General features: G+C 39.9%; 1 protein-coding gene across 5 annotated transcripts in view; it reads left to right on the forward strand.

Moving 5' to 3' along the window:
- Positions 1-27,300, forward strand: part of TNRC6A (trinucleotide repeat containing adaptor 6A) — a 293,765-nt gene that overhangs the window by 170,740 nt on the left and 95,725 nt on the right. For 4 of the 5 annotated variants that reach the window (XM_053694877.1, XM_053694878.1, XM_053694879.1 and 1 more), the window contains 7 exons: positions 17,854-20,373; positions 22,300-22,467; positions 23,832-24,001; positions 24,515-24,595; positions 24,683-24,734; positions 25,085-25,209; positions 25,801-25,947. In XM_053694877.1, the coding sequence (XP_053550852.1) occupies positions 17,854-20,373; positions 22,300-22,467; positions 23,832-24,001; positions 24,515-24,595; positions 24,683-24,734; positions 25,085-25,209; positions 25,801-25,947 (3,263 nt within the window). The remainder of the gene's footprint in view (positions 1-17,853; positions 20,374-22,299; positions 22,468-23,831; positions 24,002-24,514; positions 24,596-24,682; positions 24,735-25,084; positions 25,210-25,800; positions 25,948-27,300) is intronic. The other variant, XM_053694880.1, reaches the window with a different exon arrangement.

Raw genomic sequence — 27,300 nt, forward strand, 5'->3', positions numbered from 1 at the left:
GGAAATGTAGGGTTTCATGTCCCATTAATTGTCTCAGCATTATTGCTGTGCTTCTCTTCACCAGGACAGGCAGATAAGTGCATGATTGTCTTTGAGTAGACTATATTGGCTTGTTTAGAAGGCATTTCCCAGGAACCTTTTGGGTTCTTAAAGGGACACTCGGGTCAAATTAAATATTTTATGGTTCAGATACAGCATGTAATTTTAAACAACTTTCCAATTTACTTCTATTCAAAAAAATGTGCACAGTCTTTCATATTTATTTAGTAAAAAGAAGTTAATGCCAGGCATTATGTATATTGTATGATACCATGATGTTAAAGAATAAAACTGAAGTTTCCATGGATCTCAGGAAATCATGGTGGAGAACCTGGTGAATTAAAGTACTTTTTATGTTTCATGGAAAGCGCAGATTTTGCTTCGCTCATTCCTGTTTTTATCTTTATTCTAAAAGAACATTTTTGCCTCCTTTTAAATCTATTTTTCAATTTAGATCTATATTGCAGGCTCTAGGTCATATGTTTTTACAATGAAACCAACACTACGGGTTGTAGGCTCCTATTACATCTGATATGTTATGGTTCAGCTTTTCATGTTTCTATTTTAATGGGAGATTGTTTGTTTGTAAAACATATCTTCTTTGCCTTTATTTCATTGTATACCATCACCTATGCTAAAAAAATAAATCAGTACTTCAGTATTGGTATTAGAAAATATATTCAGAAACATATGTTCTCTACTCTGTCCAAATTTGTTTTTTCTGGTAATTTTTTTAAATTTTGTTCAAATGTTATATCAGAGACCCGTAAGGCAAGGGTTTCCGCTGTCACCTCTTCTCTTTAATATTATATTGGAACCCTTGGCAATTAAACTACAACAAATTCTGCCGGGGATCCCCTTGGGGGTTCTGAACCTGAGAATATTGCTCTATGCTGATGACATTTTACTCTTTATAAACAAAGCGTTGACTACTATCCCGACTGATTAATACGATAAGGCTATTTAGTACATTCGCGGGCTATAAAATAAATATGGAAAAGAGTGAGTTAATGTGGTTAGGGAGCAGAGAGCGAGAGCATCCTTTGACAATTTTTCATAAGGTGGACGCTGTTAAATATCTGGGGTTGGAAATCAATAGGAATCCGAAACTCTGGTATCAGGCCAATTTTGGAGGACTATTTCGGAAAATCCAGGAGGATCTGAAGATGTGGGGGGCTTTTCCTCTATCGCTTTCAGCCTCGGTTAATCTGATTAAAACGATAATTTTTCCGAAAATCCTTTTGTCTTCAGAACTTTCCTCTTGATTTTAAATAAAGATCTGAAGAAATTGGCATCTTGGTTCTCTAAGTTTTTATGGAAATCCAAAAAGCCTTGATTCTCTCTCAATCGGCTCACTCAAAAATATACAAGTGCTGGGTTGGCGTTGCCCAGCATTAGACTTTATAATTATGCTTCTTTGAGTAAGATTGTATTTGATTGGATCACTCGGTCTGATCTAGTCACTACATTTGATCTCGAATCCTATATGGTCGAACCGTGGTCCTTGAAAGCTTTAATTCATTGTGCGCCCTGATCCCTTCCACTGGAGGCTTCCTTACTTATCTCATTTTGAAATATTATTATAGCCTGGCATAGGCTTTGTAAATTGCTTAAAATTTACTTCTCTTTTTCTGAATACCTACCCATTAGAGGGAATCCTATGTTTTCTCCAGGTATAGACCAGAAATGTTTTCATGAATGGCAGATTAAGGGGCTGGAATATATTCATCAACTTTTGAATGATGATTTACAGATCCTTCCTTGGGAAATAATCAGGGAGCAGTTCTTGGTCCCTAGACAGAACCGATTTGCGTATTTTCTGATCCGCCATTTTGTTAACAGCCAGAAAAGGCTTTCAGCAGGGAGATGATTGGTCCGAGATCAAGATCTGTGTCAGAAAATTTATATTGGGTGATGCATCCATTTCTCTGATTTATGATATCATGTTGACTAAGCAAGGTATACTGGAGGAAGAGAAACTATTGGCTCCTTTATATTCCCTCTATAGAGATTGAGAAAGTAAGTAATAGTCTTGCAAGAGTCGCTAAACTCCCGCTGTCGGTGAGTTGGAAGGAATCTCATTTAAAACTATTGAACAATTCTTATCTTTCTCCGGCCTTACTGGGTAAATTCTTTCCTGATAAAAATTTCCAGTGTGAACACTGTGCATATATCCAGGCCGATCTTTGCCATATGTTGTGGGTTTGTCCAAAGATCGCTCAACTTTGGTTGAAAGTCCAGTTCTGGTATAATAGAGTCTTTGAAAGTTCTATTACCCTCACTTTTGAGGACATTGTGTTACTTTTTTTGGACCCGAGAAGGGATGTAAGAACTCGTATCCTAAATACAATTATATTAACAGTGAGATATAACATTTTTTTAAAATGGATTGCAAAGAGTCCGCCCAGCCTGACTCAAATATTAAAAGATATTCAAGCTCAGATTATTTTTGAATCCTTTCATTTACAGTCAGTATCTGAAAGGAAAATTAAAATTTTTTTGGAAGGCTGGGCGCCGGTTATTAAGACATACCCGAGTGGTCTGCAGAGACAGATTCTGAGACCCTTCTTGGCTTCGATAAGTTTTGCAGAAACTGTCCTATTTGGGGTTTTCCCTTATACCTGGATCAGAAATAGTAATATGGTAGAATAGTTTTGGTCGGGAGTGTCAGACTGGTCCTGGGGTGGGTCCCTGGAGTGCTGGAGGAGAAGGGGAGTGGTTTTTTTTTTCTTTTTCTTTTCTTTTTATGGTTATAGTGAAAAAGTTAGCCACTTTATTGTAATTTCTAATGGATAAGGCGCAGGATTAACATTTGTATGAAGCTTTATGTTTTTCTGTATTATTGAATTTTTCTGTTCCTGTGAGACTGTTGAATTTGTAAAACCTATGTTTTTGGTTGCTGTGGTTGCATTTTTTCTTTATTTTGTTATGTGGCTATATTCAATAAAGATAATTAAAAAAAAAAATATATATATATATTCAGAGGGACATCAGAAAATTGTTATTTTTGGTATCTCCTATGAAATAAGAGCCCCTTTTTGGTCACTGACTCTAGGTTGTCATATTATAGGTGTTTCAATTGGAAATCGTTTTATTCTTCCTCATGAAGAAAAGGTAAAACTAAGTTGGGTTTGGCTTTGTAGACGGCGACTTGCAAGTAAAATTCCTAACATTAGTAACTGCAAGATAAAGAGATATATTTACAGAAGGTCCCCAAATGAAGCTTTACTGTAGCCTTTATCAAACTTATGTCATCCTTTTTCTCTAGGAGGAACAGTTCCATTTTAAGATATTCCTTCTGAAACGTATTAGACATTGGAAGGCTTCATCATCTTTAGGTTACTGAGGACTAGGCAAACGGGAGAGCTTTTTTTTGGCAGTTGTCATTGTGCAGTTCCCCCATTCTTGTTGTAGAACAGTCAGTTTTTATTCTCCACCTCTTTGTTTCAAATGAACCATGAAGTTCTGGACTTCAGACAACTAACTAAACAAGATTTGAAAAAACTTGTGATTGTCATTTTCACCCAATGAATTGACGGACACCTAAATATGATAAATACCTAGGTTCATGCTTCCATCAATTGATAGTTTTAAGTATAATCAGAATATTTATCTTTCTAGGCTGTGGCTCTGTAACTATAGCTATTTAGCAGGAAGTCAAAATAAAACGTCCCTGATTTCCAATAGAGCAAACCTATAGGGCTGTCATCCTGCCACGCCCACTATTTTTAAAAACCATGCCTGAGGATATGTGATGGTGAGAAGCGTTCTGTTTTCTTCCAGGATGGAAGCAGGCGGGACTATCACAGGAAATCTGGTTGGAGACTTGACTATTACAAGATATCGGGTGCTGGACGCAAAAGGGATGTGAAATACAATAAGATAATTGCCTGCAAAATCGTTACTTAGGTCCTGTACTACAAATGATTTAATGATAGTGGGAATCCATTTCTTTATTACAAATAATATGCATTGGGAACTGTGAAATGAAAGCAAAATATTACATGATTGAGAGCAAATGAGAGACGACATTGGGTGCAATTGCTTCACGTTTGGTTTGTTACAGTGCACAATCACTTCATTGTTATGCTTGTAAGTCCCAAAAGGAAAAACGTGTCTGATTTAGCCTTCTGCTAAGTTTTCTCTTGCCAAATCTCTGCTCTGTTTCTGCAACTCCTTCTCCTTTCCCTAAGAGCCCTGTTCAGCTGTGGCATGCGTCACTGGTGGTGTTTACAATATGGATTTATTTTTACTCAATGATTTAGTGCAGTTGGAATCTGTGTTTTGTTACATCCCATGAATAGCTGGATCAGTGCAATTTAAGAGCTGTTGCTAGGAGACTCCTGGCTGTTTTTTAAAGTACGCATTCAGTTTCAGGACTGTTCCGGAGATTGTAAAAGGATTATTTACCTTGACAGACTTGTGCACTGAACTACTTTCTTCCAAACATCCATTTTTAAGCATATTTTTATGTAATCATTGCTTAGGACCTAACTAAAACCTAACACAGGGTTATGGAAACCCTTCTCCTGACTTTTTCATTTTCACTAACACTTTCATGATTTTTAGAACTTCTTCTATGAACATAATATTATAGCACTAAGTTTTCCTTTGTATTAATATTAATAAATATAATTCATTCTTAGTACGAAATGTACTGCTCACACAGCTCATTTGCATGTTTCAGCATACATTAAACACTAAATACATTTTAAAAGCATAGAAATGTTTGCTATCGGGTGGCATTATGAAGTAGCCATGTGGGGACAGTATAATACTTTAACAATAGTATAACATTTTCTATTTATAAATGTTCATTATGCTATCTAAAGCACACAATTGCATCATTTAACATATATTGATTTAATAATTTGCGCAACAAATATTGATAACATTTAAAGGGGTATGAAAAACAAACTTTTTCGTTCATAATTCAGATAGAGCATGCGATTTTTAAACAGCGTTCTAATTTACTTCTAGTATACATTTCTTCTATAAGGTACGACGAGTCCACTGATTCATCCTTGTGGGATATTATCCTCCTGCTAACAGGAAGTGGCAAAGAGCACCACAGCAGAGCTGTCTATATAGCTCCTCCCTTAGCTCCACCCCCCAGTCATTCTGTTTGCCTACTCTTAGTACTAGAAAGGGTAAAGTGAAAGAGGTGATAAAATATTAGTTTTTAATTTCTTCAAGCAAGAGTTTTTTGTTTTAAATGGTACCGGTGTGTACTATTTACTCTCAGGCAGCAGATGGAGGAAGACTTCTGCCTGGAGGAGGATGATCTTAGCATTTGTAACTAAGATCCAGTGCTGTTCCCACAGAGGCTGAGGGGTACAATAAACTTCAGTGTGAGGAACGTTTTCATGCTTTATAGCAGTGAGGTATGTTAAGTCATTTTTTCTGGAGAGACTGTGTATTTCAGAAAGGCTGACAGTATCCCCATGAGGGTAAGGGTAAGCAGTAATCCTAAGAGCTATAGAAAGGCATTACTAAGCTTGCATAAGGGGCTAATGTAAAAAATGGTTGACACTGAGTTTTGAATGTTTGTGGGCAAACGTTTTTATGAACTGGGAGTGCTGTTAACGTTTTGTGGGCAATAACGTTTTTTGGGCAAACTTTATTGAGGGTACACTTGGCTTATTTTTGGGTCTCAGAACCCACATGGCTAGTTTAAAACCGCTCTGGTGCGGTTCTTTGAGGCTGTAGAGACATCGAGTAAGATGGGCGGGGCCTATTTTCGCGCCTCAGATACACAGTTGTTTTCACTCGGCAAGCTCCAACTCCTGAGGGCCCTTGTGGATGTTTTGGGCCAAATCGAAGCTTTAACCCCATATTTACCATCCCTGAGGGCAGGTAGGCGCCTCAGCAGGGCTGTGGCAAGGTGCTGGGGGTGTTTTTTTTTCCAGATTTAGGCCTTATTTCAATCTGGTTTGCACATTAAAGGGTTAAATGTTAAATTTCCTTGTGGGGCAAACTTAACTACATATATTGAGTCTGCTATAAAAATTTGGTGCATTTTAAAGCAGTTTTGCAGAACGTATATGCTTTTTTTTTCTCTTAAAGGCGCAGTACCGTTTTTTAAGATTGTTATTTTTTTTCACTAAATAAAGTGTTTTCATGCTTGTTTGTAGTCATTACTAGCCTGTTCAACATGTCTGACATTGAGGAAAGTCATTGTTCAATATGTTTAGAAGCCATTGTGGAACCCCCACTTAGAATGTGTATCTCATGCACTGAAAAGTCAATAAATTGCAAAGAACATATTTTAGCTACTAAAAGTATGTCGCAGGATGATTCTCAGTCAGAAGGGAATCAGGTTATGCCATCTAATTCTCCCCAAGTGTCACAACCATTAACGCCCGCACAAGCGACGCCAAGTACTTCTAGTGCGTCTAATTCTTTCACCCTGCAAAATATGGCCGCAGTTATGAATACTACCCTCACAGAGGTTTTATCTAAGCTGCCTGGGTTGCAGGGGAAGCGCAGTAGGTCTGGTGTGAGAACAAATGCTGAGCTCTCTGACGCTTTATTAGCCATATCCGATGTACCCTCACAATGTTCTGAGTTGGGGGTGAGGAATTTGCTGTCTGAGGGAGAAATTTCTGATTCAGGAAAGATGTTCCCTCAGACAGACTCAGATATGACAGCTTTTAAATTTAAACTAGAACACCTCCGCTTATTGCTCAGGGAGGTTTTAGCGACTCTGGATGATTGTGACCCTATTGTAGTTCCAGAGAAATTGTGTAAAATGGACAGATTTCTAGAGGTTCCTGCCTACACTGATGTTTTTCCGGTCCCTAAGAGGATTTCGGACATTGTTACTAAGGAGTGGGATAGACCAGGTATTCCGTTCGCTCCCCCTCCTACGAAAATGTTTCCCATATCAGACACCATGCGGGACTCGTGGCAGACGGTCCCTAAGGTGGAGGGAGCTATTTCTACCCTGGCAACTATACCTATTGAGGACAGTTGTGCTATGGATAAAAAATTAGAGGGTCTCCTAAAGTAAATATTTGTTTATCAGGGTTTTCTTCTCCAACCTATAGCGTGCATTGTTCCTGTAACTACTGCAGCTGCTTTTTGGTTCGAGGCTCTGGAGGAGGCTCTTCAGGTTGAGACCCCATTAGATGATATTCTGGATAGAATTTAGGGCTCTCAAGCTAGCTAATTCTTTCATTACAGATGCCGCTTTTCAACTGGCTAAATTAGAGGCAAAGAATTCAGGTTTTGCCATTTTAGCGCGTAGAGCGTTATGGCTTAAGTCCTGGTCTGCTGACGTGTCATCATAATCTAAGCTTTTAGCCATCCCTTTCAAGGGTAAGACCCTATTCGGGCCTTAACTGAAAGAGATCATTTAAGACATTACTGGAGGGAAAGGCCATGCCCTTCCTCAGGATAAGACAAAATCAAACAAAATAATTTTCGTTCCTTTCGAAACTTTAAAGGTGGTCCCTCTTCCCCTGCTGCAAAGCAAGAGGGGAATTTTGCTCAATCCAAGTCAGTCTGGAGACCTAACCAGACTGGGAACAAGGGTAAACAGGCTAAGAAGCCCGCTGCTGCCACCAAGACAGCATGAAGGGGTAGCCCCCGATCCCGGACCGGATCTAGTAGGGGGCAGACTTTCTCTCTTTGCTCAGGCTTGGGCAAGAGACGTTCAGGACTCCTGGGCTTTAGAAATCGTAACCCAGGGGTATCTTCTAGATTTCAAAGATTCTCCTCCAAGGGGGAGATTCCATCTTTCTCAATTGTCTGTAAACCAGACAAAAAGAGAGGCGTTCTTACGCTGTGTAGAAGACCTATATACCATGGGAGTGATCTGTCCAGTTCCGAAAACAGAACAGGGGCAGGGGTTTTACTCCAATCTGTTTGTGGTTCCCAAAAAAGAGGGAACCTTCAGACCAATTTTAGATCTCAAGATCCTAAACAAATTCCTCAGTCCCATCCTTCAAGATGGAGACCATTCGGACTATTTTACCAATGATCCAGGAGGGTCAATATATGTTCACCGTGGACTTAAAGGATGCGTATCTACACATCCCTATCCACAAAGATCATCACCAGTTCCTCAGGTTCACCTTTCTGGACAAGCATTACCAGTTTGTGACTCTTACCTTCGGGTTGGCCACAGCTCCCAGAATTTTCACAAAGGTGCTAGAGTCCCTTCTGGCGGTTCTAAGGCCGCATGGCATAGCAGTGGCGCCTTATCTGGATGATATCTTAATTCAGGCGTCGACTTATCAACTAGCCAAGTCTCACACGGACATCGTGTTGGCTTTTCCAAGATCTCACAGGTGGAAGGTGAACGTAAAAAAGAGTTCACTTATCCCTCTCACAAGAGTTCCATTCCTGGGAACTCTGATAGATTCGGTGGACATGGAAAATTTTCTGATGGAGGTCAGGAAATCAAAGATTTTAACCACCTGCCGAGCTCTTCGTTCCATTCCTCGCCCGTCAGTGGCTCAGTGTATGGAGGTTATCGGTCTAATGGTAGTGGCAATGGACATAGTTCCGTTTGCTCGCTTGCATCTCAGACCACTGCAACTGTGCATGCTCAATCAGTGGAATGGGGATTATGCAGATTTATCTCCTCAGATAAATCTGGATCAAGAGACCAGAGACTCTCTTCTTTGGTGGTTGTCACAGGATCATCTGTCCCAGGGAATGTGTTTCCGCAGGCCAGCCATGGATCATAGTGACGACGGACGCCAGCCTATTGGGCTGGGGTGCAGTCTGGAATTCCCTGAAAGCACAGGGTTTGTGGACTCAGGAGGAGGCTCTCCTCCCGATAAATATTCTAGAACTGAGAGCGATATTCAACGAGCTTCAGGCGTGGCCTCAGCTGGCTTCGGCCAGATTCATAAGATTCCAGTCGGACAATATCACGACTGTAGCATATATCAATCATCAGGGGGAACAAAGAGTTCTCTAGTGATGATAGAGGTTACCAAAATAATTTGATGGGCAAAGACTCACTCTTGCCATCTATCAGCAATCTAAAATCAAAGATTTTAACCACCTGCCGAGCTCTTCATTCCATTCCTCGGCTGTCAGTGGCTCAGTGTATGGAGGTAATCGGACTAATGGTAGCGGCAATGGACATAGTTCCGTTTGCTCGCTTGCATCTCAGACCACTGCAACTATGCATGCTCAAACAGTGGAATGCGGACTATGCAAATTTATCTCCTCAGATAAATCTGGATCAAGAGACCAGAGAGACTCTTCTTTGGTGGTTGTCACAGGATAATCTGTCCCAGGGAATGTGTTTCCGCAGGCCAGCATGAGTCATAGTGACGACGGACGCCAGCCTATTGGACTGGGGTGCAGTCTGGAATTCCCTGAAAGCACAGGGTTTGTGGACTCAGGAGGAGGCTCTCCTCCCGATAAATATTCTAGAACTGAGAGCGATATTCAACGAGCTTCAGGCGTGGCCTCAGCTGGCTTCGGCCAGATTCATAAGATTCCAGTCAGACAATATCACGACTGTAGCATATATCAATCATCAGGGGGAACAAAGAGTTCTCTAGTGATGATAGAGGTTACCAAAATAATTTGATGGTCAAAGACTCACTCTTGCCATCTATCAGCAATCTATATCCCAGGAGTGGAGAACTGGGAAGCAGATTTTCTAAGTCGTCAGACTCTTCATCCGGGGGAGTGGGAACTCCATCCGGAGGTGTTTGCACAATTAATTCAGCAATGGGGCACACCAGAATTGGATCTGATGGCGTCTCGTCAGAACGCCAAACTTCCTTGTTACGGGTCCAGGTCAAGGGATTCTCAGGCAGTACTGATAGATGCTCTAGCAGTACCCTGGTCGTTCAACCTGGCTTATGTGTTTCCACCATTTCCTCTCCTTCCTCGTTTGATTCCCAGAATCAAACAGGAGAGAGCTTCGGTGATTTTGATAGCACCTGCGTGGCCACGCAGGAGTTGGTATGCAAACCTGGTGGACATGTCATCTCTTCCACCATGGACTCTGCCACTGAGACAGGACCTTCTGATTCAAGGTCTGTTCCAGCATTCAAATCTAGTTTCTCTGCGGCTGACTGCTTGGAGATTGAACGCTTGATTTTATCTAAGCTGGGTTTCTCTGAGTCGGTCATAGATACCTTGATTCAGGCTCGAAAGCCTATCACTAGGAAAATTTATCATAAGATATGGCGTAAATATCTTTATTGGTGCGAATCCAAAGGCTACTCATGGAGTAAGATCAGGATTCCTAGGATTTTGTGCTTTCTCCAAGAAGGGTTGGAGAAAGGGCTATCAGCTAGTTCCTTAAAGGGACAGATATCTGCTTTATCAATTCTACTGCACAAACGTCTGGCAGATGTTCCAGACGTTCAGTTGTTCTGTCAGGCTTTAGTTAGAATAAAGCCTGTGTTTAAACCTGTTGCTCCGCCATGGAGTTTGAATTTAGTTCTTCAAGTTCTTCAAGGGGTTCCGTTTGAACCTATGCATTCCATAGATATTAAGCTTCTATCTTGGAAAGTTCTGTTTTTGGTTGCTATCTCTTCGGCTCGAAGAGTTTCTGAACTATCTGCATTGCAATGCGACTCGCCTTATCTTGTTTTCCATGCTGATAAGGTGGTTTTGCGTACCAAACCTGGATTCCTTCCTAAGGTTGTTAATAATAGGAATATCAATCAGGAAATTGTTGTTCCTTTTCTGTGTCCTAATCCTTCCTCTAAGAAGGAGCGTCTGTTGCACAACTTGGACGTGGTTCGTGCTTTAAAGTTTTACTTGCAAGCAACCAAAGACTGCAGTTATAGCCTTTTTGGCAGTCGTGGAGGTTAACTGCATCTGCTATGTATTTGAGCCGTTTCTCAGAGAGTAGGAGATTGTGTGGGAGGTTCCATAATGATTACATACACTAAGTTTCAAACTTCAGACGTCCCTAGGGGGAAATATAAGTAAGTGGCTTTCCCTCCTCTTCACTCTAAAAGCAACCACTAGATGGAGCTGGTTTGCAAGAAATCACATACAAATCAATGCAGTACAGCTAGATCTGTGAATTTTTTTTTATAGCTAAAAATCTGAAACTTTTGCCGTTTTTAAATCGCGGCAATTAATTGCGGTTTTAAATCACATGTGCGACTTAATCGTGCAGCCCTAGTGTGTGAATAGGTTAAAGTATTAAACAGTGATATGTTTAAAAAAAAACTGATTGTTGTCACAACATTTAAAACGAAGGCACTATGCAAAAATCAAAAAAAATAATAAAACATTGAGCATAAGAACCGCAATGCGGTGAAACAGTTACTCAAAAGTTGATAGTAGACTGGTCTTAGTGATCCAAATACTGGACTAGATAGAAACAAAGCTTGGTCCACTTTGGTAATCTAGATGAAACGGTCACCACTGCAAAATTAGAGCAGAAACAAGGGGCGCCTCACAGTGAACTCACTGGCATAATTGGCAATATGAAGAAAGGAAGGAACAAATTAACAATTCTGTTGGCACTCGTAAGTGCTGGAAAGCAGGCTGTAGCTCACAGTGATTAGCTCACTGGTCACGTATGTGACGATGGAAACCTCCGTGGGTTTCGTCTAGGAAATCTGTATCAGCTGCTGTAGTCAAGGTGTGCTGGTACCTGGAGACTACAAGTAAAGTGAATCATGTGCAGAAAAAAGATCTCAACTGCAAATGTTTACTGATATTGGTCAGAAATTGTGCAAACAGCCATGATAGAGGTAAAATAATAACACTTATTATCTCCAACGCGTTTCTCGACCGGTTACTGGTCGTTTTTATAAGGCTTAATGAATAAAAGTTGTTAAAAATGGCTATATAAGCCTAACATTACAATCTCATTGGACCACTTCAAATACAAATTGACCAATCCTGTGTCTAAATATGCACATAATTAGTATCTCTAAAGCTATATTAATTTAAAATTTAGATATAAACATAAAATATGTTGGTAAATAGTATCACGTATACAATAAAGGTTAATAATCTCAAACCTTGTAATATAGTAATTTAACAGACAAATTTGTTACAAACTTGCATCCACACAAATCAATATGAGATGCTCAGAAACCTTAATTGAAATAGTACATAAACAAATAGAAAAATGTATATGTACGTAAAAAAAATAGTCAGCTGTTTGGTAAACCAGAGCAAAACAACTTGAAAGTCGTACAAGACATGTAATCACCTTAAGTGACAATGGTGATGTTTAGAAGAGATCTATATGTATCTATTTTTATAATGAAAAATGTTCTATATGTGTTGAGTAAAAAGAATTTGTTTAAAAAAAAAAATGTAAATGTTGAGGCAATAGCATAATCCGTTGTCTGATATTGGACCCCAAATGAATTGGTGCACACACATACAAGTGTAAGTTTATCAAAATATACTTTGAGCACTATACGTAGAACTTTGAGGGGAATTTGAAACTAAGATGCAACAAGATGGGATGTAATATGTGGTATTATAGTCTTGGGATTTTGGAACTTAATCTATTGGCATAAATTTGTATATGTTTGGATTACCTGAATGTATAAATAAACGGTGATTAGGGATGCTATGTCTAATTTTACCATTTCTACAATTTTTACAATTCCAAAAATGTTTCCCCCTATCTGGCTCTAACCTTCGTAGAGGTACAACCTACATATTGAATTTTCACATAAGCACTCTACAAGATACACTACATAACTGGAGTCGCAATTATAGAATCAAGAAATGTCATAAAAAATTCCCTGTGGTATTTGACCTAAAGGATTTGCTGCCAAAATTGATATATTTGCATGTGTTGCATCCCCTCTTGTTACACTTGTATATCCCTTTAAGACCAAAAGGATGATTCCCGTTGTGGAAACCTGAACTTATATTTTTGTTGTTAGTCTTAGTGAGAGTTTCTTTGTTTAACCCTTTTGCTGGGTCCTAATTTGCTTCTGAATGTCGGTGCTCTTTTGTAAACTATTCTCGGGTTATTTTCCACTATATTTTTCAGAATGGGATCCCATTTTTGGTTCAGCACCTTTGCAGTACTTGCTGATTGGTGGATAAATGTAGCCACCAATCAGCAAGTGCTAACCCAGGATACTGGACCAAAAATGGGCAGGTTTCTAAGATTACATTCCCGCTTTTTCAATGGATACCAAGAGAACGAAGAAAAATTGATATTCAGAGTAAATTAGAAAGTTGCTTCAAATTACATGCTCTATCTGAATCATGGAAAAAATGTTTTTGGTTTAATGTCCCTTTAACTGTAATCATTGCTTGGGAGACCACAACCGCTCAGCTTTTTGATCCTTTTTTTTTCTTTTTAAAGACGTGATGAGTTCACAGATCATCATCCTTGTGGGATATCACCTCCTGGTCAGCAGGAGGAGGCAAAATGCACCACAGCAGAGCTGTTAAGTAGCTCCTCCCTTCCCTCCCACTCCAGTCATTAGTAGTAGCTTCTGAGGGAGAAATTTCAGACTCAGAGGGTTTGTTTCCTCTGACTGACTCGGAGGTGGTATCCTTCAGATTTAAATTAGAGCACCTTCGTCTTCTGATTAGGGAGGTTTTAATTACCTTAGACGACAGTGACTCCACAGTTGTGGTTGTTCCCCAACAATCTAGTAAACTAGATAGATATTTTGAGGTTCCTTCCTATAGAGATGTATTTCCAGTCCCTTAAAGAGCTACTGAAATTATTACGAAGGAGTGGGAGAGATCGGGTATCCCTTTTTCTCCCTCTCCCATTTTTAAGAAAATGTTTCCAGTAGCCGACACTGTTAAGGAGGCTTGGCAAAGAGTTCTTAAGGTAGAAGGAGCAGTTTCTACCCTGGCTAAAAGAACTACTATTATTCTATAGAGGATAGTTGTGCTTTCAAGGACCCCATGGATAAAAAATTAGAGGGGTTACTCAAGAAAATGTATGTACACCAGGGTCTGCAGTGGCAACCGGCCGTGTGTATTGCCACCGTTACTAGTGCGGCGGCATATTGGTTTGATGTGCTGTCTGAAGCCCTCAGGACTGAGACTTCTCTAGATGAGATCCAAGATAGGATAAAGGCCCTTAAACTCGCATTTCGGATGCTTCCCTTCAAGTTATCAAATTGGGAGCGAAGATATCAAGTTTCTCTGTCTTGGCCCGCAGAGCTTTATGGTTAAAACCTTGGTCTGCAGATGTATCTTCTAACTCTAAGCTTCTAGCCATTCCATATAAGGGGAAGACCTTGTTTGGACCTGATCTCAAGGAGATTTCTGATATCACGGGAGGTAACGGTCATCATCTCCCGCAAGATAAGAGAAATAAGCAAAAAGGTCACCAGAGTTATTTTCGTTCCTTTTGAAACTTCAAGACAAACTCTTCCTCTTCCTTCTCTAAGCAAGAACAGTCAAAGCCTGCATGGAGACCCAACCAGTCTTGGAACTAGGGCTAACAGCCCAAGAAGCAGGTTGGGGATTCTAAGTCAGCATGAAGGGTATGCCCCCGATCCGGGACCGGATCAGGTAGGGGGCAGACTATCCTTTGTTCAAGCTTGGGTACGGGATGTTCAAGATCCCTGGGCGATAGAAATAGTGTCTCGGGGATACAAGCTGGAGTTCAAGGTTTTTCCTCCCAGAGACAGATTTCTAATTTCAAGATTGTCTGCAGACCAGACAGAGAGAGGCGTTCTTACGCTGTGTAGAAGACCTCTCCACTCTGCGAGTGATAGTTCCCGTTCCAGTGCAAGAACAAGGACTGGGATTTTATTCCAATCTATTTGTAGTTCCCAAAAAAGAGGGAACCTTCAGATCAATTTTAGACCTCAAGAGTCTAAACAAGTTTCTCAGGATACGGTCCTTCAAAATGGAAACCATTCGTTCCATTCTGCCATTTATCCAAGAGGGCCAAATTATGACCACAGTGGACTTGAAGGACGCATATTTACATGTTCCCATTCACAGGGATCATCACAAGTTCTTAAGGGTTTGTCTTTCTGGACAAACACTACCAGTTTGTGGCTCTCCCTTTCGTTCTTGCCACAGCCCCCAGAATCTTCACAAAGGTTCTGGAATCTCTGTTGACAGTTCTTTGTTCAAAGGGCATTGCGGTGGCGCCTTATCTGGACGACATTCTAGTTCAGGCGCCATCCTTTCAGCTAGCAAGATCCCACGCGGACTTGGTGTTGCCCTTCCTAAGTCTGGATCATCTCTCCCAAGGAACATGCTTTCGCAGACCATCTTGGGTGATTGTGACAACAGATGCCAGCCTTCTAGGGTGGGGAGCAGTCTGGGGCTCCCTAAAGGCTCAGAGAATTTGGTCCCAAGTAGAGAGTCCCTTTTGCCCATAAACATTTTGGAGCTGAGAGCAATCTACAATGCTCTCCTAGCCGGGCCCCAGTTAGCTTCGACTCAGTTTATCAGGTTCCAGACGGATAACATAACGTCAGTGGCCTACATCAATCATCAGTGAGGAACAAGGAGTTCCTTGGCGATGACAGAGGTATCCAAAATAATTCAATGGGCGGAGGCCCATTCTTTTTGTCTGTTGGCAATTCACATCCCAGGGGTGGACAACTGGGAGGCGGATTTTCTGAGCAGGCAGACCTTTCATCCGGGGCAGTGGGAACTACATCCGAAAGTGTTCTCCAGTCTGATGCTCAAGTGGGGTCAGCCGGAGTTAGATCTCATGGCATCCAGGCAGAATGCCAAGCTCCCGAGATACGGGTCGAGATCCAGGGATCCCCAGGCGGAGCTAATAGATGCTTTGGCAGCCTCCTGGACCTTCTATCTAGCATACCTGTTTCCTCCATTTGCTCTTCTTCCTCAAGTAATTGCTCAAATCGAGCAGGAAAGGGCCTCAGTGATTCTCATAGCACCGACCTGGCCTCGCAGGATTTGGTATGCAGATCTGGTGGAGAAGACGTCTCTACCTCCTTGGAGACTTCCGTTGCGAAAGGACCTTCAGGTTCAGGGGCCCTTCCTTCACCCAAATCTAGATTCTCTGAAGCTGACTGCTTGGAGATTGAACGCTTAATTTTATCCAAACGAGGGTTTTCTGATTCGGTCATAGAGACCATGATTCAGGCTCGTAAACCTGTAACTAGAAGGATTTACCATAAGATTTGGCATAAATATCTTTATTGGTGTGAATCTAAGGGCTACTCATGGCGTAGAATTAGGATTCCTAGAATTTTCCTTTTTTTCCAGGAAGGGTTGGAGAAAGGTTTATCTACAAGTTCCTTAAAGGGTCAAATTTCAGCTTTGTCTATACTGTTACATAAAACGTCTGGCGGATGTTCCGGATGTTCAGTCTTTTTGTCAGGTGTTGGTCAGAATAAGGCCTGTGTTCAAATCAGTTACTCCTCCATGGAGTCTTAATTTAGTTCTAAGTGTTAAAGGGGCTCCGTTTGAGCCTATGCATTCCTTAGATATTAAGTTGTTATCTTGGAAAGTGTTCTTTCTGGTGACTATTTCTTCTGCTCGCAGAGTGTCAGAACTCTCAGCGTTACAGTATGAGTCTCCTTATCTTATTTTTCATGCAGATAAAGTAGTTTTGCGTACAAAATTAGGATTTATTCCTAAAGTTTTTTCTGATAGGAACATTAATCAGGAGATTGTTGTGCCTTCTTTGTGTCCTAATCCTCCTAAGAAGGAAAGGCTTTTGCATAATCTGGACGTGGTCCGTGCCTTAAAGTTTTACCTGCAGGCGACTAAGGACTTTTGTCAGTCTTCCTCTTTATTTGTGGTTTTCTCAGGAAAACGTAAGGGTCAGAAAGCTACGGCTACTTCTCTTTCTTTTTGGCTGAAGAGTATCATCCGTTTTGCGTATATGAGACTGCTGGACAACAGCCTCCTGAAAGGGTTACAGCTCATTCCACAAGGGCTGTTGCTTTCTCATGGGCATTCAAAAATGAAGCTTCTGTAGAACAGATTTGCAAGGCTGCAACTTGGTCTTCTCTTCACACTTTTTCTAAATTCTACAAATTTGATACTTTTGCCTCGGCTGATGCTGCTTTTGGGAGAAAGGTTCTTCAAGCAGTGGTGCCTTCCGTTTAGGATCCCTGACTTGTCCCTCCCTGATCATCCGTGTACTCTAGCTTTGGTATTGTATCTCACAAGTAAGGATGATGATCCGTGGACTCATGTCTTTAAAAAGAAAAGAAAATTTATGCTTACCTGATAATTTTGTTTCTTTTTAGACACGATGAATCCATGGCCCGCCCTGTTCTTTTAAGACTGGTTGTTAATTTTTGTAAACTTCAGTCACCTCTGCACCTTGGCTTTTCCTTTCTCTTCCTAACTTCGGTCGAATGACTGGAGTGGGAGGGAAGGGAGGAGCTACTTAACAGCTCTGCTGTGGTGCTCTTTGCCTCCTCCTGCTGACCAGGAGGTGATATCCCACAAGTAAGGATGATGATCTGTGGACTCATCATGTCTAAAAAGAAACAAATTTATCAGGTAAGCATACATTTTATTTTTTTAGGGTGCCGCTAAGTCTTGCATTTTAATGAAAGCATTATTGTTTTAATTGCAATTTTATTCTTTATCTCAAATATGCATGTAAAAATATGTAGAGCCCAAAAAAAAAATACAGCCTGTAGTCGTCATTGGATGGGATGTCACCCTAAAATTAGTAATGTCTTATGGGAATTTAAGTGTTTTTTGTAAGTGCTTTTGGCATTGCATTTTTTTTTTCCAGTCTTAGATTTTGTTGAATTGCCATAGGGCCTTGAAAGTCAGTTTTCTGAGGTTCCACTTTTTCTGCTATTTTATTATGATGTATGCCTTTGACATGTGTTGATTTGTAAACTGCTGATAAATTTACAGGTTGTTTTTCTGTAGTCTTTTATATGTATAACATTTTTTTTTCTTTGTCATTTTTAGATCTTAATCTAGGACCTCACTATGAAAGTTCACACTGGGGACCCGTCTCTTCCAATGTTGATTCAGGCACAAACTGGGATAAAATTATCGTAGACGGCACTGACAAAGAAGCGTGGCCATCTATCACAGACAACAGCCCAGAGTTAACTTCAGAATGTATGGACATTGACTCTGCCACAAACTCTGGGCCAGAAAAGAGCCACCTTGTGCCGTTTGCAGACAGCGTAGGAGAAATGGATACCATAAGAAATGGCATCGCTCATAGTTCTCAAAGCAAACTTTTGGTAGGCAGTAACAGCAATAATGCAGGCAATGGAAGTATTAATGGACCATGGGGCATGACCCATGGAGCCATGATAAGCACATGTCAAGATGGCCCCGATAGCAAATCAGACAGTAGGCACAACAGGATTAATGCTTGGGGCACCGTGAATACTTCGGCTAATGGAGTTAATAATCCAAGCACTTTGAATATGAACGGCAACCATGGTGCCTGGCCCGTTTTGGATAGCAATGGACACACCCTTAAAGGGTCTAATAATTCTGGCACAAATGTTCCAAACATTACTATAGGTCAGGTGTCTAACAATCGGAGTATTAATCCTAAAGCGGGAAGCTCTAGCTCCTGGGGAAACCATCAGGAGAATTGCGATTCTGAAGTCAATGGTACACAGAAAGTTTCTTATAGTGGGCAACCTCAAAACCTTAACACTGAAATGACTGGACCAAATAACACTACTAACTTCATGACCTCTAGTTTACCAAACTCTGCAGGCTTAATGCAGACAAATGAACTGCCTAATTCTACAGGGCATGGGGCTTGGTGTGTGAGCAACATGAATCATTCTCCACTTCACACCCCTTCAATTACAAATGGCACTTCCATTCCTCATCTAAGTAATGGTGAGGAAAAAAATGGCGGATCATACGGTACTACATGGAGTACCTCCGGCTCTACTTACTCCGGAGAAAAAAGTTCAGTCCCAAAAGGGCAAGCTAATGGCGACACTGTGAATGCGACAATAATGCAGCCGGGCATAAATGGGCCCAACTGTCCAAACTATAAAATTAATGGGAATAAAGGAGTATGGGAGTCAGGGACTGTAAACTCCCAAAATATGCATTGGGGAAATGGAGGGACTTCTGGTGGAAATCGGAGAGGATGGGGAAACCCAGCACAAAACACTGGCACTAATATATCAAATGGCGAATGGAACAAAATGCCTAGCACTCAGCATTCCAATGAGGGTGAAAATATAGAAAATTGTAGGAAAGCACCAAATACCTGGAAATCTGCTGAAGAAGATAATGTAGGTCATAATCCAACAGGGTCTAAGGGCAATGAGGCAAATAATGTATGGGCCAAAAGTACAGGTATGGGAGAAAGCGAAGGTAGCGTTGATAGCACTGGAAGTCAGAGTGAGCAAAAAAATGGGACAATAACTCTGGAAAGAAGGAAAACGGACCAGCAAACATTACTCCAAAGTATTGTAAATAAAGGTGACCTGGACCCCCGGGTCTTGTGCAACACTGGCTGGGGACAGACTCCAATTAGACAGAACACTGCCTGGAATATTGAAGCTGCTTCACCTAGGAGCGACAGAAAGACTGACAATGGAACAGAAGCTTGGGGAAGCTCTGTGTCAAAGACTTCTAACTCAGGGGGATGGGTAGAAAAACCCAACCCTAATAGCAATGATACCTCATCAGTATCTGGGTGGGGAGATCCAAAGTCTGCTACAGGGTGGGGAGATGCCAAAGGCTCAATAAGCCAAGGGGATTGGGAAGATCAATTTGCTGCTACTACTGGAATGGTCAAGAGCAATCAGTCGTGGGGTAACGGTAAAGAGGACAAATCCACTTGGAATGATGCACAAAAGGTCAAACAGGGGTGGGGTGCGCATAGTGGTGATAATAATAAGGGGGAAAATTCCAAGAATAATCATTGGGGAGTCACAAAGTCAGGTAATGGAAATGACAATGATAGATCAATGACTGGCTGGAATGAGCATAATAGATCCAATTCTTGGGGAAGTGGAAATGTAAACACATCAAACTGGGCTGACACCTCTAAGAACGGCTCAACCCAAGGATGGGGAGAACCGACCAAGCCTAATACCCAAGGGAACAATGAGGCTTCTAAATGTGGCCCAGCTCAAATGGAGAGTGAAATGACATCAAATAACTCTACAGAATGGAATAAGAAACCGGATACAGGTTCATGGGGTGCACAGGCAACCACTAATAAATCTGGTTGGTTGGGTGGACCAATGGCTACTCCCGCAAAGGAAGAGGATTCGACAGGATGGGAGGAACCTTCCCCAGAGTCCATAAGACGCAAAATGGAAATAGATGATGGAACTGCAGCCTGGGGTGATCCTAACCAATACAAGTACAATGTGAATAGATGGGGTAAAAACACATCGAGCACTTCCAGCTCTGCAGAAAATCAACCCCAACTACATTTGATGCCCCCACCTTCAAGTGCCATGCCAAACAAAGAGAACAGCAACAGTTCTGGTAAGGATATGGATATCTATACAAAAAATTGATTGATAAGGCTATTTAGTATGATGGTTGTTGCTTATACCAGCCCCCACCAATTTTTGCGGTAGGTATATTTTAAAGCTGCAACAACTAATTGTTGTAATCGATAATCAATTATGAAAATAGTTGTCAAGGAATCTCATACTCGATTAGTTGGTTTGCAATTAGTTGGTCTGTGCACAACACCAGCTAATTCACTTCAATGAGCTCATGCACATGGTATTGTGGTTTATGGTTATGCCCTTAGCCTAAAGGACATTGTTATTCACAACTAGCCCAATATTGATGGGAATTGTTATTTGAATTAATGTGCACTATTATCTGTTTGCATAATTATTAGCGGATTGATATGTACTTTATAGATAATGTGTAAGGCTTTGTCCTGTTATTGATATAAAGTCCTTAGCGCTTTTTACTTTTTAAATTCTGATATGTTCCAGATTCAACCTCTAAGTATATATTGGTTATTTTTTTAGAGCGGACTAGATATTTTTCCCTAACCTTATAACTGGTTATGTACCATTGCATATAGAATTTTAAGACATTTTTATGTTAGCATGAAGTCCAGGCTTACTTTAAGAGGCCCCTTGCCAAGGTGGGAAACACTTGCATTGGTGAAGCTAACAAAGATAAATATCCCACTTTGGCAAACCCTACTTATGCATCTCAGGCATCGCAACACCATCTGAGCCTCTTCTCTGCTCCAGGCAAAATAGCTTACAAAAAGAGAGCCAGCCTCAGCCAGGAGCATGTTGTCATTTTTGCATTTCAATGCAAAGTTTCTGAAAGAGCGAATAACATTTTGTTTTGCTTAATTATAAAAATGTGTTCTGCTGCTTAAAATTTGGACAAACCGTTGTGTTAATGTAAATTTTTAGTCTGAAGTTTATATTTGTGACACTCAGTGTGTGTATTTTATTTAAAATACTATCTTTTATATTGTAGTAGGGATGTGTATTCAGCAGTTTTAGCTATGAAATGTGGCGGCTGCTCGTAGCATTCGGGTTCTTTGGAGCCGGATTTCTTCTTGTTAAAGTGCTACACCCTTGTGTTACTTTTACAAGAAGAAATCTGGCTGAGAAAAGACCTGAATGCTGCTAGTGTCAGTCGCCTTCCCCTTTCAGAAGCTAACAAAACTGTAGAATGCACAACCCTATATTGTAATCTTTCCATACGCAACAGATACTCAAGTATAAAATATATATATAAATATATATCTCAAATCTAAAAACGGTGTTAATGACTTCCTAAGAGATCGCTGCCTGCCCCGGTCCTCCTTAACCATGTATAGTAAAAGTAGATGCAGATATGGCGGCGCTGTGTCACTTTGGGAATTTTGCTTCTCTGGTCACATCAAAGCTGTATGCCATTGATGCCTTGCTGGTGATTTTGGTAATAAAAGTTGATCTTCGCTTTAAATCCGTGAGTATCTTCCGTTGGTGTGATCCATTGTGTGATGTTACTGCACTATTTTGGATTATTATGAATCGTTTTGATGTGACTGGAGAAGCAAGAGAGATAAATATCCAGCTAGATTTCCAAAGGGACACAGTGCCGCCATATCTGCATCTAGAACAGATTCTCAAGCTTTTCAATTCTGCTTTATCTGTAGAACTCCCATTCAGCATGCATTGGCCAACAAGGTTTGAACCGGATAATGTTTCTTAACAATAAGGATGCCATTTAGTTGTATGGGTGTTGTCCAGTAATTGCACACCTGGCTGCCTTTATTAAAATTGGAGATTTCAGATCTTAAATACACAAAAATGTTAAATTCAGTTGTGGACATGTTCTTATAGCTAAGGTGCGAGTTAGAAATTAGCCACTACAAATAATTAAAAAAATTAAAATAAAACTTACTGTATGGCTGTGTTATGCTTGTCTGCTTCTGCTTTATAGGTTGGGGGGAAACCTGGCCAGACACTCCATCTCCTGCTGTAAATAACGGTACTTCTGCTTGGGGTAAACCTATAGAAAATAACAGTAGTTGGGGGGATCCCAGCAACGAGCCTGCTTCATCTGGTTGGAACCACACTCCTATTGGTCAGCAAGCTCCATGTAAACCGGGTATGTTAAAGGCACATTAAACTTGACATTTCAACAGTCATCTTTCTTTATTGCAAGTGATTATTTATTTGCTGCCTTTTTCTTTAAAATATATCTAAAAAATGTGCTTGTTTTACTTTCTCCCAGGGAGGTTTGGGTTAATACTTTCAGGCAATTTATGCAAGCTTTTGTTTACTTCACCCTGTAAACTTCAGCCTTTGTTTACTTCAATCTTAAACCTTATATTATCAGCAGTCACATGTTTGTAAAAGGCATATTGTCCGTTTTGCATCAACAATCATGATAGGAGGATCATTTTTTGCAGTAGTAACCAAGGGGAATCAGTGCTAAAGCCCACCGTAAGGGAAGAGATAAGGGCAGGTTTCTCCAATCTCTCTCAACTGCACATGTGCAAACAGTTTGTGCTGTATCTGAATATTAGTTTGTGATTGGTTAGCTAAGATTATTTTGTTCTGGGGGACCAGGAAATCAGTGAAATCAATAAACGTAAAACAATATGCTGTTTTCATTGCAAAATGATTCTCAGATATGACAATTCAATATCATGCAGTTTACCCTTTGTGTTTAGTGGCCCTTTAAGTCAATAAATAAATAATCTCACAATCCCTTACAAAAGCTTTTAGTAGTTTGTAGGCTGTATCGGCTAAAATGATTGTTGGAGTGGGCTATTGCTTTAGTGCTCATTATTTGTTTTGTCCCCTTTTCCTGCAATTTAACTGGATTTTCCAGTTCTGGGAATTGGAGATGCAGACTGTACAAACCTTAATCCTGTTTCAAATTTGTTTCTAATTGGCCTCAGCGGAGTTGATAACAAACTGCAAAACAATACAAGATTTGCTAACAAAATTACATTGGCAAGTTTTGTCAAGTCCAGTTTGCCTCATCCAGATAAGGCAAGTGGTATATGTGTATGGGGGTGGCCATTGAAAAAGCAATTGCAGCAGATGCTGATATATTCAGAAAGATTTCATAGTTGGTGTGTTAATTAATTGCAAGACCATATAAAGTCTAGTAATTACAAGGTGTTTTGTGGGTTTTTAACATGTTTTACAGTCTAAAAGAGTTTTATGCCAGTTTAAGGATTATATGAGCATGGTATACAGCAAGGCTTGACCAATTTAGCCACTGGATCCTATAATTTTTACCCTTGGATCCTAAGATTTTGGATTATTTTCCATATATCTATATACAAGTAACCACTGTCTGGCTCCTAAATTTTAAACCGATTTGTCGACCCCTGGTATACAGAATTGCTTGTTTCATTGCATCTTACTAATACAGAATGATTTTCTGTGGGAATGTTTAGTTTACCTGTGGCTAGATTGTGGCAGAGATTTATTTATTTGAATATATTGTATATATAGGTCCCAAATCTATGCAAGAAGGTGGATGGTGTGGAGAGGAAATGTCTGTGAGTCGTCACTCTAACTGGGAGGATGACGATGTAGAGATTGGAATGTGGAACAGTAATGCCTCACAGGAAAACAACGCATCTCTTAATTGGCCGCCTTACATGAAGAAGATGCCTACAAAGGTGACATTAAAGCGTTATAGACGCTTTTAAAGGACTATTAAATACTGTAGAATTGCATAATCAACATTTGCATAATAGACATGTCAAAAGCACTTACTCTGAATTTCAAATAAACAGTGTATTTTAATTTTTTTGACAAATTTTGAAATTTACTTTTGCCTGCCCCCTTATATCATGCAACAGCTGTCAGCCAATTAGAGGCATATACTCTGTGAACTATCGCACATTCTCAGTAGTAGTTGGTGCCTCAAAGTCTGCACATAAAGACTGTATACTATTTGATAATGGAAGTAACTTAGAAAATTTTTCTGAATCATGAAAGTTTAATTTTGACTTTAGTTTTCCCTTTTAAGCCCTTAGCTACCTAATAGGGATGGAGCACACGTTGGCACTGTTACCGCCCTCTCTACAGCATAGGGGACACAATGTCTACATATTTAGCCACACCATGTTGCTCTAACTAAAATACATTGTTTTACATTTCTTTTTTTTTCTTCATTTTTTTTTTGTCAGGGAACCACAAAAAATGGGAATAAGCAAGAGGAGAATTGGATAAATCCATTTGTCAAGCAATTCAACAATTTAGCTTTTTCTGTGAGTAGCAAGTCAACTGGTAAAGTACCAAATACACTAAAAATAGTTTGTTGCTGCTTGTACTCATTTTTGTTGTTTTTGTTTTAGAGAGACGCCCCAGAGGACTCCATGCAGAGCAATAAGATGGATCTGCCTGGGGGTATGTAACATTTCTACTTCTCTATTTAAAGAGACAAGTTGAAACCATCACAAAGCATATCTGAAAAGGAAGATTTTCAGTACTATATTTTTGCTAATTTATTTTAAGACTATATCCAAATCCCATAAGTGACTTCAACTCTTATTTAATTTCAGTATATGTGATGCATTTGAAAGTAGTTATACTGTACACCCATATCTTGGTTGTGTTTGTAACCTATGCAGAACATCTCTAAAGAGAACAGTAGTTTAAACAGGGAAATAAATGGTCTAGCTTTTTCTTTCTATATAATTCTACTTTTGATTCGTAATTCCTTTTTAAGGTTGTAATGTTTGATGTTTTCTTTGCAGTGAGAATGGATATGGAGAAAACAGGTCTCGGGGTTGGAGACTACAATAGGGCTGTAGGAAAAGCCCCTGGGCCACGCCACATTTCCAAAGAGTCTTCCATGGATCACAATCCTTACTTTGATAAGGTTAGTGTGAATAATGAAGGTGCTCCTTTTGCATCTATTTTACTGCAATACCTGGAATAAACAATAGTGCAGCACAAGCCTATCTGATATTCTTTCATTAAGGTAGTAGTAACTATATTCATTTTCCTTTTTACTGTATGATGTTTCGGGCCATTTATGTACTCGGACCATAATTCGATGTGCTAATCTGCTTTGTTATGGACGGCGTCCATTAGACTCCATTTTGAATCACAATTGTATGCTGCCATTTTGTTTTACTGATTTTAGGTATAGATGTGTTGTGCATTTTTGCAATTCTCTACCCATTCATCTGGTTACTCTACTCTTTATAGAAAAAAATTAAATATCAGCCATACTTCACAATGAATCCCTGATTGACTTAAATTGCGCATTACATCATTTGTCCCACACAATAGAACTAGATGTGCATTCCTGCTGCTGTGCGAGCCACACTAACTATCACTGTTTTCTGCTTTCTCCTGACACTTGTTTGTCCTTGTTCCTCTGCTTCTGGATCCTGACTGCGCTTTCTTCATCACTATCTTCTCTTCTGGGCTTTGCTCCTTTTGTGCTTTTTTCCACCATAATCAGGACAACATTGTAGCAGAAGAGTCGCAAAACATGCAGTTTATTTCCAATCAGAACATGAAACTTCCCCCTTTAAATAGTGCACTACCTACTCAGTCCCTAGGCTCCTTCACAGGGCTGGGAATGCCAAACATAAGTTCTGTAAAACAGGTGAGTTTGCACAGATTGGTACAACCTCATCATTTCTATGCTTTACAGATATTGGAACCCATTACAGTTCGACAAGATACACTGCAAAATTAAAACATGTCCGCTAGTTATTTTTTTTTTTGTTGTTGTTCAATTTTTATTAACTTTATCAATGTATGGCTTGTGTGCAACTAACAGACGTGCATAAAGCAGATAAATGTTGCCTAAAACAAATTAAAATGGGGTTTTAAAACATCAGGGATGTTGAGTTCAAAATCCAAAACTCATACAAACCTCTTTGTGATGTGTATTTAAATTGATTGGTGTTACTAGTGTTGTCCGGGTATAAGGTATGTGGCCTGTTACACACCACTAATATATTTATAATGCTTGTTATGATTGGGTTATTCCATGGTTTTCTAATACATTTTTTTGACTACAACAGTGCAACTCTTGGCAGAGCCCTCTACCCATTTGATCCCTATAACTGTTTTTTTTTTTTTTGTACTCCGCCTTTGTTAATAGCGCTGCGGAATCTGTTGGCGCTCTACAAATAACCGATAATAATAATAATTCTCAGGAATTGTTATGGGTATCCTTGCTGGTATATAAAGCAGTGCCTAGTTGTCTGCAGAATTTGCATTTCATTTTGTCCTCAAATGTAGAAAATCTGAATGCCTTTAAAGCATTTTAAGGCACTATGTGTTATTTTTAACTCTTGGGAGTGTAGGACAACACCGTTTTTACACGCAAAACAATGTGCAATGCCCCTTTAAAGGGACAGTATACACCTATTTTCATGTAACTGCATGTAATAGACACTACTATAAAGAATAATATGCACAGATACTGATCTAAAAATCCAGTATAAAACCGTTTAAAAACTTAGAAGCTCCCAGTTTAGCTCTGGGAAAAAGGTTACTGGAACACCCACTGCAGGTGGGAAATAGCAGACACTCCCCCCTCCTCCTTCTGCATATGAAAAGACCCTTTACACAAACAGGAGCAAGCTGAAGTAGGTATACATCAGTATTCTCCTCAAACTTTGGGGCTTAGTTAGGAGTCTGAAAATCAGAGTATTGTTATTTAAAAAATAAGCAAAACTATACATTTAAAAAAAAAAAAAACTGTCGGTTATATAAATTGATCTACAAAACATTTATGCAATACCCCTTGAATGTCAAGGGTAATCAATAGAAGTGCTACTCAGTGCTCCTGCTTCATTTATTGTACAAGTTAAAACACCTGACACTTTGCTACCTTTAAATAATGTATTGCCATTGTTAATGTATACGCTCAATCACAATGCAGATTTCCTTCTTTTGTTCATTTCTTTGTGATTATTCCAGGGTGTAAAATTACGAGTAAGCACAT

The sequence above is a fragment of the Bombina bombina genome, chromosome 11 (assembly GCF_027579735.1).
Source record: "Bombina bombina isolate aBomBom1 chromosome 11, aBomBom1.pri, whole genome shotgun sequence".
In the NCBI taxonomy this organism is placed as follows: Eukaryota; Metazoa; Chordata; class Amphibia; order Anura; family Bombinatoridae; genus Bombina; species Bombina bombina.